A 19,577-nucleotide genomic window follows, 5' to 3' on the forward strand; every position below is an offset into this window, starting at 1 on the left:
AGGTGTCCAACTACCTCAATATAATAAAAATATTTAAAAGAGAGAAACAGAAAAATTATAACCAGAGTGTCTATAGTTAACCTATGGTGAAGAATAGGCCACATGGTAAGGTGATATAAGGGAGCCCTTATAATAACAAAATTATTATTAACAACAAAAGTACATATGCTAGTAATAACGGTGAACTAGAAAACTACATTACGCTGTAAAATCAAGTTAATTAATAGAAAGATGGAATACCAGGTTACGTCATCTCTCCCCTCCCCCAGTCCAATTTTCACTTATTGTTACACATTAACTTCCGAGTCTATCCAGCTAACAAAACGTACTATTATGCGTTAGCAACAGCAAGATAACCGTAATAGCATTTTGAAGGAAAAACTGTTATCCTACGAGAAAATCCTATTGAAATGACATCTTCTGAGAGATCCTGTCTACCTTGTCTCTCCTTTATTATGTATGTTCCGTGAGAACAGGCAGTATTCCTGTTCCCTGTGGCAGCGATTTTGGAAACTCCATTTTGATCTGTAAATTAAGGAGTTTCTAAACTGGAATTCTAGAACTGACTTACAGCCCTGGGCTGCTGTGGGAATGGGGGCAGCTCCCCCTGCTGCTGTCATCTCGGGCTCCGGGACCCATCACTCTGTCCAGTTGCTAACTCTGCTGGGCAGCCCTGTCCACATTCATCTCAGAGCCTTGACGCACAGAGCCGGCCCTTCAGCTTGATTTCTGGCAGCTGGCAGAGCCTTCTGGAACAGGATATGGGCTTGCCCACAGGCTTACTAAGTCAAAGCGTGGACTAGAGCCCCTCACCCAGTATGGCTGGTCTTTCTGCCCCGTCAGCAGGCAGCACCACCTACTCAGGCAGGGTTCTCTCTTGTTTGTGTCTTTGTTTTTTGTTCTTTTGTGAATCAAAAATAAAAGCTTCCCAAGACCTGGATTCTAAAAATCTTACTTCTAGAACCCAAACATGGGCTAGTCATGTGCCAAATTTCCCCCCAAAATGTCATTCTCCTCCTTGAGAAATTGCATTAGTTTCCAGTTGACTAGACTTCCTACAAAGTGAAAATATTTTTAGAAGACAATGCTTTTTCTCAACCCCTGGCCTCTCTCTACCTGTTGTCTCACTCCTCCGCTGGCTACGAGCAGTGAGCCATCTGCCTGGGAGTTGGCATGAGATGCCCAGATCTTTCTGTGCCCAGTGGAGCAAGGACCACACAGACGCAGGGTTCTGCTCAGCCCCTACGTGCCTTGCGTGTTAGGGAGGCAGCTCTGCCCGCTGTGGGAGCAGGAGGAAGGACATGGGAACATGTGGAGAAAAAAACTGAGTATGGGAATCAAATATGCAGGCGGAGAGACTCTTCATGAAGTGCTGTGCGTTGCCCAGGTGACTCACCAAGTGACTTCTAAGTTTCCTGAGAGCCAGTGTGGGAAAGGAGCTTTGACCAGTTACACAATTCACGGTGCTCACAGGAAGGATCAATTGCTCAGAGAAAGACAACCGGTCCCATAACTAGGGGCAGAAGAAAGTTCCCCAAAAGACCACATAAAGGGAGGCATTGTGTAATGCCACGAGCAGTGCCTCAGCAACGTCCACATAACAAGCCAACGTCAAACTGAACATCACAGGGCTACTTCTGGACATGCCCTTTATGGAGATGAATTGTACTGCCGAAGACCCAGCAAAAGCAATTCTGATCATTGGGGAAGGGGCTGTGCAAACAGATGGCAATAGAAGTTAATTCTTGAATGTACGGCTCTGATAGTGAGCCAGCCCCAGGTGTCTGTCTAGAATACTACTAGCAAGCACTCTGAATACTTGCTTGTCCTTGAGGGAAGCTTCGTTAAGCTTCTGATAGTTACTGGGCAGTGATGAGTTAGAGATTATACAGCCTAGAAAGTGCTTGGCATATAGATTCTCCAAATCTTGCTAATTTAATAGAGATCTACGAAGCCTTACTGACTAAGTCAAATAAGCCATTGAGCTGGGGATAGCGGTGGCATCTTCTTGGGTAAGTTAAGAGACCTAACAAAGACATACTGGTGCTGAGAAAAGCACCCAGAGCCCCTGCCCAGATGTGTGCAGGGAGTCAGGAGAATCAGGTGTGTTGAGACTGGCGGCCTTGTTGATGCTGGGTGTGAGGTATGATTGAGGTTTCGCTATTGCTAACAGCACAGGAGGCCCTGTGCCGAAGAAGGTGTCACAGGATGTGGCCACTGGAGCAGTTCTTACCTCAGAGTGCTTTTGCTTTAAAGACTTCCTTGAAGTCTTCCCTCGTTTTGTCTTAGACCCTGAAGTGCTGGGAAAAGAGGATGGCTTCATCCTGTGTTGTGAGGACCATGGCGAAAACGTGAGCTCTTTCCCCTTCAATGACTTTGAGCCCTGGCACACAAAAAGAACCAGCTCTGTTATTCTCACTTCCCTCTTCGGATTCGTGTCCCTTTATTTTCTTCCCTTGCCCTGAGCTGAAGTAGCAGAGTGAAAGTGCTCAGTCCCAAAGGGCCTGGATCTGTTCTTGCTCCCAGTCCTGCAATCCCCCTCCAGGCCTAATTAACTTGCAAATTAATACTAGTGTACAAAGAATAACATACCTTCAGATCAATGGTTTCTGGAGCCGCCTGGGAAAGGAGTGGGGTATGGTGGTAGCTTGAGGACTGTATCTTGGTAAGAAGGCAGGGGAATAGAAGGCAGGAGTGAAGGGACAGGAATGTGGAGACAAGCCATTGAGCCTGAGCATGAGTATGCCAGGATGACACCTTTCACTTATGCCAGGCTCGCTTTCTCCACTGCTTACACTCAACTCTCCTGGCCTCCCATTCACACTTCTTGCCTCACTGGTAAGCATCTTCTCTTTCAAACTCAAGATGCCAAAACAAGAGAAGCACAGAATAAAAGAAGCAAAAACAAACTTAAATGCAAACCTTGTCACTTACGACGTCCCACTTTTTTCTCATTTCCATTTCTTCTTTATGTTTACTAACCTGTGAAATGAAAGGCCCATGTCATTTGGTATTGTTTGCAAAGATGAAAAGGGAGAATTTTCTATAAAACTACCTTTAGCAATGAAAGAGTAGCATCCTAAACCACGTGACTGCCAAAACTATTATGAGAAAATAAGTTACAATGTTGAATATGATTTAGAAGAGAAAATAAATTTGTACCTAGGAAGAAAAGCATTTTAAAAAGTGAACAGAAATAGACAAAATTGTAAGTATTTATGATCATTAGCATTTATCCATGGCTTTAAGCATAATAGAGATTATAGAGAAACATGCACTATTTGCTGGTGTGGTAATAATTTGTTTCATATGTTATTCAACTAGCTATAGATCTCAGGCCTTATACGATTTTTTTGAGAAAATTCAGATAATTTAATAGTCACACTTCAATAATGTAATGAATGTAATTTTATTTGTTTTAATTATTATTCTTTTAAATCCTCACCTGAGGATATGTTTATTGGTTTTAGAGAGAGAGGGATGGGGGAGAGAGGAAAAAAATATTGATGTGAAAGAGAAACATGGGTCAGTTACCTCCCATGTGCACCATGACCGGGGATCAAACCCGAAACTTAGGTATGTGCCCTGACCAGGAATTGAGCCTGCAACCTGTAGTTGTAGGGGATGATGCTCCAATCAACGGAGCCACCCAGCCGGGCAATATGAATGCAATTTTAATTCAGAAAGTCTAGAGACCCTCATTTAGTAGTTTGCAAAACTAAATTATTGAGTTAACTTAATGGAATTTTAAGGTTGTTGCAGAAGTATCTCTACTTCTACATGAATGTAGCACCAAACACACCTTTGTGTGCTTGCATCCAACTGTGATGAGCCCATGCATGCCGAGATGGTGGAGGCCCTTTGTGCTGAACAAGATATCAACCAAAATGAAATGGATGAAAACAAGAAACTAGGGGAATGGGTAGCCTCTGTAAAATCAACAGAGAGGAAAAACCCCGTCAAGTGGTTGGTTGCAGTTGTGTGGTGGTTAAGGACTTTGGCAAACAGTCTCAGGCAAAGGATGTCATTGAGGCGTACTTCCATGCAAGAAATGAATACATAAACTTGGATTTTGTTTCTCAAAAAAAAAAGTCAATTTTAATTTCTAGGCATTAAAGGCATTTTATTAATATTTTTTAAAATTGAGGTGTAATTGACACATAACCTTGCATTAATTGTTGTACATCAATATTTGTATTTATTGAAAAATCATCACCACAAAAAGTCTAGTTAACATCTATCACTACACAGTTATAATGTTTTTCCTGTAGGGACTTTTAAGATCTACTCTCTTAGCAACTTTCAAACATATAATACAGTGGGGATGCTTTACATCCTCATGACTTATTTATCTTGTAACTTTAAGTTCATACCTTTGATTACCTTTACCCGTTTAGCCCACCCTCACCTCCCACCTCTGGCTACCACCAATCTCTGTATTTATGAGTTTGGTTTTTTGTTTTTATTTTAGATTACACACAAAGTGAGATCATATAGTATTTGTCTTCCTCTGACATTTCACTTTGCATGATTTCCTCAAGGTCCATCCACGTTGTCACAAATGTCAAAAAAATATATTATTAATGCATGCTTCAATAAACAAGTTTTAATAATATGAATTTGTAAGTATTGCCAGTGATCTGAATCTGAGTAATCTTATTATGAAAGTAAACAATGATGAAAAATACCTCTAACCATTAATTTCATTGGTGTCTAAACATCAGCTATAATATATTTTCAAAGATATTTCTTCCCTCATGGACACAGACAATAGGATGGTGAAGGCCTGGGGTTGGTGAGGGCTAGAAGGGGCCAATCGGGAGGTGAGGATATGTAATACTTTCAAAAATAAAGATTTTGTAAAAACTATCTCTTCCCTATTGATAGATCAGAATTCAATAAAATGTAACTGTCTCATGACATCTTGGGATCTGGGAAGATAGTAACTGATGTCTGTGAAGAACTGTGTTAGGTTATCTCAGTGGGTTTATTAAATTCAAGGCTAATGTTATAATTAACTTCCATGATAATGGTTTAAAAATAAATCCTAAAAAAATTAGAAAGCTGGAGGCACTACACTTCTTGATGTCAAACCATATTATAAAGCACAGTAATTAAAACAGTATTCTCAATGGTTAGAGTGTTGGCCGGAGCACTGAAGGATCACAGGTTTGATTCCCAGTCAAGGGCAAACAGTCTCAGGTTTGGGTAGCAGGTTTGGTCCCAACCCTAGGTGAGGGAGAGTGGGGGAGATAACCGGTCCATGTGTCTCTCTCACATTGATGTTTCTCTCTCCTTCCCTCTCTCTCTCTCTCTTTCTCTCTCTCTCTCTCACACACACACACACACAAACAAAACAAAACAATATGGTGCTAGCATAAAAAACAGACATGTAGACCAATGGAACAGAATCAAGAGCCCAGAAATAAACCCATATATGTGTAGTCAACAAATATTTGACAAAGTAGCCAAGAATACTCAATGAAGAAAATGCTCTTCAATAAATAGTGCTGGGAAAATTGGATATTTACATTTAAAAGAATGAAACTAAACCCGTACTTTATACCACTCAAAAAATTAAATTGAATGAATGAAAGACTTAAATGTAAGACTGGAAACCATAAAACTCCTAGAAGAAGACATTGAGAAAAATCTTTTTGACATGGGCATTAGTAATAATTTTTTTATATGATGCTCAAAACACAACAAAAGCAAAAATGAACAAGTAGGACTATATCAAACAAAAAAGCTTCTGAATAGCAAAAGAAACAACAAAATGAAAAGCATCTATAGGCTAGGAGAAAATATTTGGAAATTATCTACACTAATAAAAAACAAACATGCAAATTGACCATACCTTTGCTATGCCTTAAGCCACACCCACCAGCCAATCAGAGCAACTACATGCAAATTAACCCAACCAAGATGGCGGCCGGCAGCCATGGAGCTGGAGCAAGCAGGAGGCTTGGTTGCCCCAATGATAGAGGAAGCCAAGCATCCCAGCCGCGGACAGCTCTGAGCCCTACTCAAAGCAACAAAGTTTCAATTGTAGAAGATAAATAATCCCCAGATACCTGATTTCAGCCAGCCATGGCCATGTAGCTGGAGCGAGCAAGAGGCTTCCCTCCTGCCCACCTCGGCCAGCTCTGAGCTCCTCTCAAAGCAACAAAGTTTCAATTATAGAAGGTAAATAAATCCCACAATAAAAAAAAAGAAAAAAAGGAGAAGCTGTGAGCTTCCGTCACCGGGGGAGCTTGGCCAGCCTGAAAATGGCCCCTCACCCAGGCTGGCCAAACCTCCTTGGGGTGAGGGTCCCCACTGCGGGGGGGGGGCGTGGCAGTGGTGGTGGCGGGAGCCTCTCCCACCTCCTCAGCAGCAGTAAGGATGTCTGACTGAAGCTTAGGTTTGCTCCCTGCTGGTAAGTGGACATCCCCTGAGGGCTGTCTGACTGCCAGCTTGGACCTGATCACCCAGTGATCCGGCCTAAGCCAGCAGGTGGACATCCTCCGAGGAGTCCCAGATTGCAAGAGGGCATAGGTCAGGCTGAGGGACCACCCCACCCCCCAAATGCACAAATTTTTGTGCACCGGGCCTCTAGTATATTTTATAAGGAGTTAATATCCAAACTATACAGCTCAACAGCAAAAAACAGCACAATCAATCCAATTAAAAATAGGCAGATGATCTGACATTTTTCCAGAAGATATTCAAATGGCTAACAGGTTCTCAACCTCACAAATCATCAGGGAAATGTAAACCAAATCACACTTGTCAGAATGGACAAGAAAGAACAAGAGATAACAACTGTTGACAAGGGTGTGAAGAAAAGGGAACTATTGCACACTGTTGGTGGGAATGTAAATTGGTGCAGTCACTATAGAAAACACTATGGAGATTCCTCAAAAAATTAAAAATAGAACTACCATGTGACCCAGAAATTCCATTTCTGGGTATTTATCTAAAGGAATAAAAAAGCACTAATTTGAAAAGGTATGTGCACTACCATGTTCACTGAAGTATTAGTTACAATAGCCAAGATATAAGTAACCTAAGTGTCCATCAATAGACAAATGGATAAAGATGATATGGTATATATATGTAATGGAATCTTACTCAACCATAAAAAAGAATGAAATCTTGCCATTTGTGACAACATGGATGGAATTTAAGGGCATTATGCCAAGTGAAATAAATCAGACAGAAAAAAAATCGTATATTATCTTATTTATAGTAAAATCTAAAAAGAAAACCAAAACCCCACACTTCATAGCCCAGCGGGCATGGCACAGTGGTTGAGTGTCTGTCTATGAACCAAGAGGTCACCCACCGTTCAATTACCCATCAGGGCACATGCCCGAGTTTCAGGCTTGATCCCCGATGGGGGGCCTGCAAGAGGCAGCCAATCAATGATTCTCTCTCTCCATTGATGTTTCTATCTCCCCCTTTCCCTTCCTCTCTGAAATCAATAAATATATTTTAAAAAAACACACACACACAAATGACCTCGTAACCTCATAGATACAAGGAGCAGATTGGTGGTTGCCAGAGGCAAGGAATGGAGGGGCGAAATGGTGAGGGTGATCAACAGGTACAAACTTCCGGTTATAAAACAAATTAAGTCCTGGGGATGTGAGGTACAGCAGGGTGATTATAGTTAATGACACTGTATTATATAGTTAAAGTTGCTAAGAGAATAAATCAAAAGTTCTCATCATGAAACGAAGTTTATAACTGTGTGGCGATTGATGCTAACGAAACTCATCCTGGTAATATTCTGTAATATATACATATATTGAATCATTTTGTTGTACACCTAAAATACAATGTTATATGACAATTATATTTAAAAGTAAAAGAATGCCACTAAGCGTAGGCATCTTAGGAAAATATAACATTTTTTCATATGCTTCCCTTAAAGCCAATGTAAGAATACCATTGCTCCATCTTTTATTGCTTACCTATACTTTTTACTATCAGCTCTATGACTTTTAAAACGAGGCTTTAACTAGGCCAGAAAATAAACTGTATAAGCAAGCATGGAACAAAAAAACCATCAGTGAGAACGTTTTTTAAGTTTTACAAATTGACTCTGGTCCCTCTCCCTTCTCCCACTCCTCCATCTGAGTGCAATCACAAACCTTCATTTCTGGAAACCTTCATTTCCGGTGAATAACAGGCTGCCTGGTGGGGGGCGAGGGGTGCCAAACAGTGACCTTGCTGGGCCCAATGGTATGCCATGGAAAGCGTGGTTGTAAGAGGAACCTTAAGCTTACTCCCTCCACTGAAAACATGGACCCCAACCTAGTTTTGAGGGACTGAGGCTCTGATGCTGTTGTGGGGTTTGTGATAAAAGATCTTGCTGCTTGGCAACAAGCGGGGGCTCAACAAACTTCTAAACAACGAAATAAAAGGTGATTGGTTCCCCCGGGGGCAACAGAATAAGCACCGGTTAACCTCATACAGTTCAAATAAAGAGGAAAAATGATTCAAAAACTATGGGGACTGTTCTTAATACAGGCACAAACTTCCTGACTGAGTAGTTTAATTTCTTGTCTAACATTGCTAACAAACGGGCGGGCAATATAACCTTTGCTTCCCACTCTATAATAGCACTTTCCATTTCAATGACAACATTTAGTTTTTTTTCAGAAGCAACTCCTGGACTTTGGAAAGAAGAGGGTGGGGTGGGGTGGGGCAGAAGAGATTCACCAAGTATACGCAAATAATTAAGCCAATTTTTTTTATATGCAGGTATTTAAAGGTAAAGAGTTCAAAATAACGTTTTTGTTAATACACGGTTTCTATGACTAGCTAGCCATCATTTTTTTTTTCTTTGCCTGCATTCACAAGTTGGTTTCATAGAAGGCTGTATTGTAGTCCGGGAGCATTGTTTTGCATTAATTTCTATGACAAGGAACCCAAAACACATGGTGCCGAGAGTAACAAAACAGAGTTAGGAAAACAGTCATGACTTGGCACAAAGTGTGACAAGCTGTAAAAAGAGGCATGTTTCAATATCTGAAGTGGTGTGGATTTCCTATGAGCAACCTTTTCTCTTCTAAACAGTATCATATTCTTTTCAGGCACATTTAGAACGCAAGTCAAGCTGTGTTTTATTTTTGATTATAATAAACACAGTCAGTTTACTATAACAAAGACATAGTAGTGGTGATCAGTTGAAAGCCAAAGTACAACCCCATAAGCTGGGCGGGGGGTAGGATGGGGGGCCCCGGGGGTGGGTAGTCAACTGATAAAATAAAAGACCAGCCGTCTGGAAAGTTCTCTTAAAAGAACATAAAAAAAGGCAGTGTTTTCTTATGAAACTAACACAGAATGCCAAAATATCTAACTTGGCTCTTTTTTTTTTTTGTCACTAAGGGCAATTTGTAACTAAAAATAGAAAATCCTTCAAAATTCTGGGCTCTCCATAATAAAATTCAAAAATTTCATACACTACTTTAAATTATAATACTATTTCTTATGTAAAACTCTTCTACATAATAAGTATATTTGTTATAATACCACTCAAATGATCATTTTAAAATGTTTATAATTATGCATGCACTTAGATTATTGATAAAGGGAAAACGAATAGTTCACAATAAACAGGTACAAAGACAGTTTAGAAAACTCTCATGATTAAATTAAATTCCTGAATTCAAATTTATTAGGAAATAATGTAAATCACCTTACCATTTCTTGAACTAATACTTTTTCAGCATTAAGTTCAGCCTTTAATTTATCTCTACCTTCAGTTAACTGAAAGAGAAGAACATTACATTTTGATTATAAAACAGACCACAAAAGAATTTAGTGAAATATATTTTGTTTCTGAATATGAGAAAAACAGATCCCAATATGATTAAAGAAAAAAATTAAATGTCTAATGCTAAGTGAAATAAGCCAATCATAGAAAGACAAATACCATATGATTTCACTTATATGTGGAATCTAATGAACAAAATAAACTAACAAATAGAAACAGATTCATAGCTGTCAGAGAGAAGAGGGTGGGAGGCCTGGGTGAGAAAGGTGAAGGAATTAAGAAAAAATCATACAACCTCATAGGCAGATAATAGTATAGTGATGACCAGAGGGAAATGGGGGTGGGAGAGGCAGGAGAGGGTAAAGGGGGGATAAATGGCTATGGAAAGAGACATGACTTGGGGTGGTGAACACACAACACAATATACATGATGTATTATAGAACTGTACACCTGAAATCTATATAATTTTATTAACCAATATAACCCCAATAAATTCAATAAAAATTAAATGTCTACAGATTACCATGTACTAATAACATATTACTGTATAATTATTACTAGACACCCAGAAGGACATATGGTCTAATTACCATATTATGCTTTTATTATTATAGATATATATAGCCATATTTCATACCGATTAAAAACAGCCAATGTGCTCCCAGGGATGAAGTACCCAGTGCACAAAAATCGTGCAGAGGTGGGGTCCCTCAGCCCAGCCTGTACCCTCTCCAATCTGGGACCACTCGGGGGATGTCTGACTGCTGATTTAGGCCCAAACAGTGCTGGATTGAGGCTAAACCAGCAGTTGGACATCCCTCTTGCAATCCGGGACCACTGGCTCCTAACCGCTTACCTGTCTGCCTGCTTGATCGCCCCTAACCACTCTGCATGTCAGCCTGATGCCCCTAACTGCTCTCCCCTGCCAGCCTGAATCCCCTAACTGCTCTTTCCTGCTGGGCCTGTTCGCCCCTAACTACCTCTGCTTCAGCCCCACCACCATGGCTTTGTCCAGAAAGATGTCTAGAAGGTCGTCTGGAAGATGTCCGGTCTAATTAGCATATTACCCTTTTATTAGTATAGATACTTTTATTATATATGCAAACAAAATATACACAGAAAATGTCAATTTATTTACAACCTTCGTCATCTCCAAAAATGTGATATCAATACATAATAAAGCAAGTCTTAATTAGTCAAAAAGAGTGATTTACTCTTTCTATCACCCATTTCTTATTTTAGGTTTTTGTGATATATATGTATACTAGAGGCCCGATGCACAAAATTCACATAAGAGTAGGCCTTCCTTCCCCCAGCGGCCAGCACCCAGGACCCGGGCTTCCCTCACAGCCCTGGCTTCATCTGGAAGGTCATCTGGAAGGACATTCAGAAGGACATATGGTCTAATTACCATATTATGCTTTTAGTATTATAGATATATATAGCCATATTTCATACCAATTAAAAGCAGCCAGTGTGCTCCCAGGGATGAAGTACAGAGACCCCAGGAAGGGCCGCTATGAAGCTGAACCTTGCAGAGGCGAGGCAGGCGCGGGCTGGGGAACAGTGTGGTGACGGTAAAGAGAGGAGTTTTATTTCCAGGCCCACAGTCTCTAAGGTCCCCTTTCCCCAGCATCCCCCCAAGATTCCCAGGGGAAGGTCCTCAGCTCCCCCGGACAGGCTAAAAAATAAAAAAAATAAAAATAAATAAAAAATAAAAACAGCCAGTGTGGCGCAGTGGTTCAGTGTCAGGAGGTCACTGTTCGATTACCGGTCCAAGCACATGCCTGGGTTGTGAGTTTCATCCCCAGTGTGGGGCATGCAGAAGGCAGCCAATCAATGATTCTCTCTCATCATTGATGCTTCTATCTCTCTCTCCCTCTTCCTTCCTCTCTGAAATCAATCAAAATATATTTAAAAACAAAAAAGAAAGAGAGCAAGAAACATTGATGTGAGAGAGACACACAAATTCGTTGCCTCCTGCATGAGCCTGGACCGAGCCTGGGATCGAACCTGAAACCCTTCAGTGTGCAGGCTGACCACTGGTTTTGATATCCGTTCAATTCAATTAATTCATATATTCACTAATTTAATAAACATGTAGGGGACACCCTTTAGATGCCTAACATTTTGTTTGACTATGGAAATATAAAAATGAGCTAGAGCAGATCCCTTCCCCTGCAGTATCCAGTATGGTAGGAGAGAAATGTGAAATCACTATAGAACATAAAGACAAATGTTACATCAAATCTTCAGGTAGTCGAAAAGCATAAAAATCCACATAACACAGCAACCGTAATTATAATAAGGTCTGTTATTCTAGGTTTTAACTTCACAAGAGTAGTACCATCGACAAGGGTCTTGAAGAAGATGCAGAAATTCAACAAGCTGGAGAAGGAGGAAGGTGGAGGAAACAGCCAACAAAACAGCAGTGTAGACAGAGGGAAGCATCAAGTAAGGGAGGAACTGGGAAACCTTTGGTGTTATATGACTTAGGTGCTTACACAGAGGAATGGCAGGAAATGAAGGCAGAAGGAAATTCGGGGTGATATTATGAGGGGCCTTGCTCCCCACAGTTAGGAGGGGAAGGCAGAATGATGTAATGAATAGTAGTTGGTTCAAGTCAAAGCTCTGCTTCTTTCTTCTGTGTAAGTTAATTCTCCACTTTAAGCTTAATTGTCTCATATAATAAAGAGTTATTGTGGGAGGAATTGGAGATAGCAAATATGAAAGTGCTTAGTTGTTGCTGATATTAAAAATCACTCGGTACATTTTAGGGTAGGCTGGTTTTATACGGAAGGCGATGGGAAACCATTGAGGGTTTTAGCACATTAGATTAGGGTACTGGATAACTATGGCAGTAGAGAATGACTCTAGTCAAATCGACCCCTCTTTCTTCTCCCCCTCTCCCTCCCTCCCTTCCTCTCTCTTTAAAATCAATAAACAAATTTTGCAAAAAAGAAATTGAGGATGAGGACAGAGTTAAAATTAAGGAGGTGGCATTTAGGGAAAATCTAAAGCAGGAGAGAACGGTTTAGAAGTCACTGGTAAACAGGTGTGCCAGTTATGGGAGCATCTGAGGTCAGCCAGAGAAAAAAGAATAAAACAAAGGCCCCAAGAATAGTATTTCAGGGGAGATGGAGGGAGAGAAGCTTCTGACAGACATTGCTTAGAAAAGGATGAAGAAGTGTGTGAAAGGTCAGAAGCAAGCATTACTGCAGAAGACACCTGTGATGTGAGGCATCGTTCTGTCACCTACAGTAGAAAATTCAAAAAGGAAAAAGATGGGAAAGGATTAAGGGCAATATGGATCTCATCGTAACCCAATCAACAGGACAACTCGCATCGGGGGAGAAGAGAAGAGGCTGGTTTTCTTTGAAATGATGTGTAAAGAACAGCGAATGGCAATGGCTTTGGAAGGCACAAGAGAGGAAAGACTGATGAAGAAAGGTCCCAGGAGAGAATAAAGAAGAGATGGAGTCGGCCAACAGGTAGAAGGAGGAATCCAGGAGAAGAATGCCCCTTCTTCTGCTGACAATGAGTAAAGGGAAGCTACGTGACAGAGTCAGAGAGTGCCAAGGAGGAAAAAAATCCCAATGTCCATCATGTTCAAGTGTTCTCTTAGTGCAGGGAAATGGAGTGCTGGAACTGAGAAAGGTTGTGAAAATTGGAAGAGCTGTAGTAGGTAGGTAGTAAGAAAGGGTACTAATCAGATCCATGTGAAATGATAGACAGAGGAAGGGTGCAGCTACTCTGGATTAAAACCTCATATATTGCCCTAACCGGTTTACCCTCATCCTCCTTTCCATTGACATTATTTAAAGATACTTCTTCAACCCCCTGTTGCCCTCCAACAACTCCCCACCACTCCCTGGCCATCCACAGCCAAACTTCGAGAGAGTGTCCATGCTCACTGCCTCCCTTTAGCATTCACCTCTCTTCACAGCTGCTTCTGCCATTCCAGGAAAATGACTCTCGCTAACATGACCAGGGTCATCTTGTTACCAAAGCTAAATGGCCCAGTCTTCCCTGTTAGCCTTTAGCACCCCTGGCTTCTAAGCAGCATTTGACACACTGGAAGTGTGTCCTTCCTTTTTTGAGAATTTCTTGATGGCTTCTGAAGTGCCCTCTCCTGCTTCTCTCCCTGTTGTGTCACCCTGTTCTCATTTTCATCTAAATGCTATCCAGCCTTAACTCCCCCCTCTCCTTTATTATTTCACCTCCAACCATACCGGTGACCAGAGCCATAGCTGCTGAATCATCTTTTGAGTGCATCCCTTCCCATGATCCTCAATGTCACTGTCCTCATTTTGTTTCAGGATCGTATAGTTTCCATGCTTTCTCCAAGTAACTCTTAACTCGTCTCTCTCGCTCTGGATTTTCCACCTTCCCATGTGTTTTCTTTAGGAAACACACATGGGATCCTGCCCCAATGTTCAGAGCCCCTCAGTGCACAAGGAAGGGCGTTCAAACCTCTTGGAATGAATCATAATCCTCTACCATGCACCCTGCTCCTCAACACCCCTTATTCTCAGGTGCCTTCAGCTATTGCAAACCACACACATTTACTTCCCTTTGGCATGTTTCTTACCCTGGCCACCTTCCCCTCATCCTTGCCTGGAATTCTAACCTCTCTTTCAGGAGTCAGCTCAGTGCCCTTCTTCCAACCTTCCCTGGCCCCGTACTCCTCAGGCTGGGTGTGCCCACTGTGCACTTGGTGCCACCTGCCTCCTGAAGCCCATCACACCCTGGGCCGTAATCTCTGACTGATGGCCTGTCTCCCTCCCAGAAAGAAATTCTTATTGTGGCCACAGCTGGAATACAGATTCAGCTGTTGTTAGATCATTGGAACTAAAACAGTGACACTACATAATGGATAATTTTTAGCTCGGACAGGTGGTAAGAGGTCAGCCTCCCCAAGTTCAGTCCCATTTTCAACTTGCATTTAATTGTAACCACGGCGAAAAAAGGGAGCACATGACTTATCCAGAGGTTTCCGAGCTGCCCTTTCCATTCCTCCATTTCCTGCCTACCTCTTCCCCACACCCCACACCCCAACTTCCCCTCTTCCTACCCCACCACAAATTCTCACCACATGGTCTCCCCAGATTCCTGCCTCATACCTAGCCATACCAAATCACAAACATCTCTCACTCATGATGTAATCACACTCTGATGTACCCAGCTCTTCTACCCTCTTACCTCCTGGAAAAATCAGCTCAAGTAAAAGAGTGTGAGGTGGATGTGGAACTGTTTGCAAACCCCTCATAGAACCTTCCAGGCATCTCTTCTCTATGTGCAGACTTCTATTATAGTCCATATAGTCCTTATCTCTACATGACAGGTAGACAGAATAGCTTTGGGAAACGTTTAAATGAACTGGGACGGTTCCCTTATAGATTCTTAAGTGACATTGGCAAGCTGAGATTTTATTTTCCACCTTAGAACTTGATGCCAAGATTAGGCTTGTCTGTGTCCAGACTCTGCTAGCTCTGTGGGAAGGGGGTTTCGCCGCCACCACTGCAAACACGGTGAAGCACAAGAACAGGAAAGCACTTTGGGAAAACGTATGACAGATTCAGTTACCAGAGAAAACATCTCCCAAATCTGGGTGGCCATATCTTTAAAATATAGTTTTTTGAAGTAATTTTACCTAAAACATAAGAATACCCTAAACTGCAAAATCAGGTTGAAAACTGAACCTAAACATAGGCCCATGAGCCCTGGAAATGGGGTTAATGTGATAGAAGAACTGTTAATTTTATCTAATTTTAATTAATTTTTAATTAGAAACTGATACTTGATTCAGTTCATAGAAAGCAGGTATGTTTATTTAGAATCATTCAGGGAGGCAAATCCACTTTTTCACCTGTAAATTCTGTAAATGTTATGGATTCTAAGTACATTCTCACTCTATGAAAGGCTCCAAAGGGTATTTGTGAGTAAGTGTGCCACGCGCTGTGCTCAGCCCTGGGACTGTGCCAGAGACCAAGAGCACGCAGTCTCTGCCCTCGTGGGGCTAAGGTACCGCAGGGAAGACGGGCCTCACAGAAAGGTGTTTCGGGAGCTGCAGTAGGGGCAGCTAAGAAAGCACATTGGGCTAAGAAAGCACAAAGCAGAGCCCCTGACCTGGGTCCTGCTGCATTGAGTGCACTAGGAAATCTTGATCTTTATGACACCAAAGAATTCCCTGTTCTAAATGCAAATTTCCTGGGTAACATGAGCCCAGTTAATTCATGTATCGAAAAATGAACATAAACCACCATCTGACCTGAGAATCCGACTGCTCACTCTTAACAATATGATTTTTCCACAGACACATCTCTGGCCTCCCTGCCCTGTAAGTTTTTGATTCCTTACAATCAACAAGAGAGACTTTTAGTTATCCCAAATAAAAGGAGTATCTATACATTAATTCAATACCAAGACAGAATCCTTATTCATTACTAAGACCTTCCCAAATAATGAGAAATCGACTTGACATCACAGGACAAGTGGGGCACAGCGTTATTTCACCAATTGGGCTGATATTTTAATTTAAAAGAGTCATTCATCAATGTAAAAAAAGTTACAGTACCCTTTGAATGGTTTTCTGATCCTTCGCTGCCGTCTCTTTCAGAGTCATAATTTCATCTTCTATAAACAAAAAGAGAGAGAGACCAACCATGAAATTACAAGTTTATGCCCTGTATTCAAACTTCCTGCTTCCAGGCAGGCTGTACACCACTGGCAGGCATGGTGGACGCAAGTCCTAGCAGGACTGTGACCTTCACAACTGCCCTTGACACTCACAGCCTTCTTCCTGCTGTTAAGAAGGCTGGTCAGATAGGGATTAAGAACTAAGTTCAAGATCCAAGTGTGGCCGAGGGCTGAAAGCTTTTCATCAATACTCGCCATGGACACTTTTGCTGCTAGTCACAGCCTATGCAAAGCGCTTCAGCAGGTGGCACGTTTTGACTCAGTCAGCACCACCAGAACCTAACAAAGCACTATTACACCACATCAGAAGAAAAGCCAAACTACACTGGCACAGTACAACTGTATATTTAAGAGATATTGTAATAGAAATGATTTTATCCATATTTTGTGACTTCTTTATTGCTTACTCGATACCTTTCATACTGCAGATTAAGAGCAACATTATATAACATAAATACAAAGATAACAGTCAGTGAAAAAAACTGCTTAAAGCAATATAACTTTGGAGGTTAAAATGAAACTCTCACCAATGTTTATGGTATGTAAAAAAAAGGGGGGGGGGATATGAATGAACATTTGTACTTAAAATCTGTACCAAAAATTGAAGATAATTAAGTAGTAAGTCAGAGCATACATTTCTGAAGGGCTAACCCCGTTTCTCCACAAGCCATATCTCAATATGTATTTATAAGTTTTTAATGTTATAAATTTTACATAACTAATTAAGCATAAGAAACAGAAATTGGCAAAGGTTTCTGTTTTATAACATTTCTAAGTAAAATAGAGCATGGATTAGCACATTTTTTCAAAGGTCAATGCTTGGCTTGAAAGAAAAAAGCTTAGAAAAGCCCTGAGTTAAAATGACATGGCTCAGGAGTATAATTACAATATTTACATATATTCCCTGTCCCAAGCAAGAAATGCCATTTTAAATGAAAATCAAAGATGGCTATCAAACTGATCTTTCAAATGTAAATAACCAGATAAATGTGTGTTTGGAAAAGACAAACATAGCTATGAATTTTAGAAAGTGCCCAATATATAGATTTCCCTTAAAAATGACTTTAAACTATTACCTAAAAATGCATTTTCTTTTAGATTGAGTTGGGCTACTTCTTCGAGTTCTGCAACGACTTGAAGCAGTCTCTCATTTTCCACTTTGTACTCCAAATGTTCCTTCACCAAAGCTGTTTCAGGGCTGGCCTCTGTCGCCAAAGCTTCCTGAAAGATGGGGAATTCCATATTTGTAAGCAGGGAGCCAAGAATTTAAATAGGCAGCACAAGACAAGACAGATACAGAAGAGCTATCATATAATTTTCTGAATTCTATTACACACTTACAATATGAATAGCAAAAAGGAAGGGGATTAAATAGAGCTTGCTGGAAGAAAGGCTGCAGTACATTCTGTACAAAGACCACAGCACATGGGGACATTTTATTGACAGGAATAATGCATATCATACTGTTTGTGTGCCCTCATCATTCAGGTCAATTCATTATGGAGGCTATGTCCGGGGAGGCAGCTGGGGCCCCTCACCCACATTTCCCCCTGTGTGCGTCTGAAGTGCTGTCTGCCTGTAACTAGGCAGGCTGGGGAGATGTGGCCGGGCAGCGGCAGGGGGTGGCAAAGTGCACCGTGAAGGAGGGAGGCTTGTTGCCTTTGTGGCATCTCCCAGTGTCAGTGCTGCCGGTGTCATGAGGAGCACATCACATGTCAAAGTGGTGACGTTTTCAGGCTGGGAGCCGCATGGAGTCCATCAGGCACTCGGATATCCACACAGTTGGTTTTCTGCTTGGTGGAGGAGCCACCCAGAGGCAATTCATATTCTGAACATTAACATGGCTTTGCATGCCTGTCACACTGGGGCTGTGCAGGCGTTTAATGCTATTGAAGACTTCGGTTTAAGTCTCTATGCAAACAGTGATTACCTTGTAAGAAGGTTTCAGGATAACTTACAACAAAAGACTTTAAAGTTATAGTTTTAGTAAAGCACACTCATTTACATTTTTATTATGTGAGTCTTTTGTTTAAATCTTGCCATGTCCATTATGGGAGAGGCTTTTTCTTACGCAATAGAAGCTTATAGGGACAGCGACTCTTCTTTTCTTCTTCTTCTTGTCTTGTTTCAAAGCTATTGGAGACATCTGAATATACTCGCTTACGGCTGTCTACATTTTACTGCCACACGTTATTTTTAAAATTAAGATGTAATGGATTGGGGAAGCTGGTGCGGAACTTTATGCTTCATGGTGGTAAAATATTAAGCTGATTATGCCATCTCAAAATATTAAAGAGTATGCTTACAGGTCATTATATTAGGCTAAAAGAGATAGAAGGTTCTATATGCCTTGCTTCAAAATCGATAGACACTAGAAATACTTTTGAACTTTAAAGTAATCTTTAGATGAATTCTAACTTATCTTTCCATAGCAATGTCATGGCTGCAGATACACAAGAATAAGATTTCCCCTCAAAACCAAAATCATTCCTCCCAATGTGCTGCTTTCCTTTTGGAATTGTATTTTTACTTAACTTTAGAGATACCTGGAAGTAAATTATTAAAATAGTTTTAAAAAAATATTTTCCTTTGTGCTCATAATGGCCTAAAAGAAAAATAAGTGTATATAATGTCTTGTGTAACAATAATTTCTTACAAATCAAGCATTTTAGTGAAGTAGTTAGGTCAGAGTTAATATTAAGTTTTGCCTAATAAAATAATGTTAAGTTTTGCCTAAGCTCAATTACAAATCTTCATGAGTTTGATTCACCATTTCATTAAATTATTTGAGCTTGATTCATTCTTAACCAAATATCTAATAGTTATGTTTTCTTATTAGTGGAGAAATCCAGTTATTAATGTCTTGTCCCACAGGGTTAAATTTGAAATGATTACAGAATATATTTATAGACTAAAAAGGAATTTATTGATTTATGGTCTAAAAGTGTTTTTAAGTAACAAACAAATAATATTTGCCTTGCTAGGCTTATGCATACATTTCCTAACAGTGACAAAATACGAACATCCACAGTGGATTACATGAGTGCCATTACCATAAAATAAACAAGAACTATTTGAATTAATCAGGTGAAGCCTAAAATTTGTAACTGG

General features: G+C 40.7%; 1 protein-coding gene across 1 annotated transcript in view; it reads right to left on the reverse strand.

The window, feature by feature from the left end:
- LOC107184679 (chromosome unknown open reading frame, human C10orf67) overlaps window positions 1-19,577 on the reverse strand; it is a 45,889-nt gene that overhangs the window by 17,284 nt on the left and 9,028 nt on the right. Inside the window, exons 3-7 of the mRNA XM_015570516.1 lie at window positions 17,543-17,687; window positions 16,345-16,403; window positions 9,694-9,759; window positions 2,923-2,982; window positions 2,234-2,383 (exon numbers count right to left, since the gene is read on the reverse strand). Coding sequence (XP_015426002.1) covers window positions 2,234-2,383; window positions 2,923-2,982; window positions 9,694-9,759; window positions 16,345-16,403; window positions 17,543-17,687 — 480 coding nt within the window. The remainder of the gene's footprint in view (window positions 1-2,233; window positions 2,384-2,922; window positions 2,983-9,693; window positions 9,760-16,344; window positions 16,404-17,542; window positions 17,688-19,577) is intronic.

The sequence above is a fragment of the Myotis davidii genome, unplaced genomic scaffold, assembly GCF_000327345.1.
Source record: "Myotis davidii unplaced genomic scaffold, ASM32734v1 scaffold86, whole genome shotgun sequence".
Classification (NCBI taxonomy): domain Eukaryota; kingdom Metazoa; phylum Chordata; class Mammalia; order Chiroptera; family Vespertilionidae; genus Myotis; species Myotis davidii.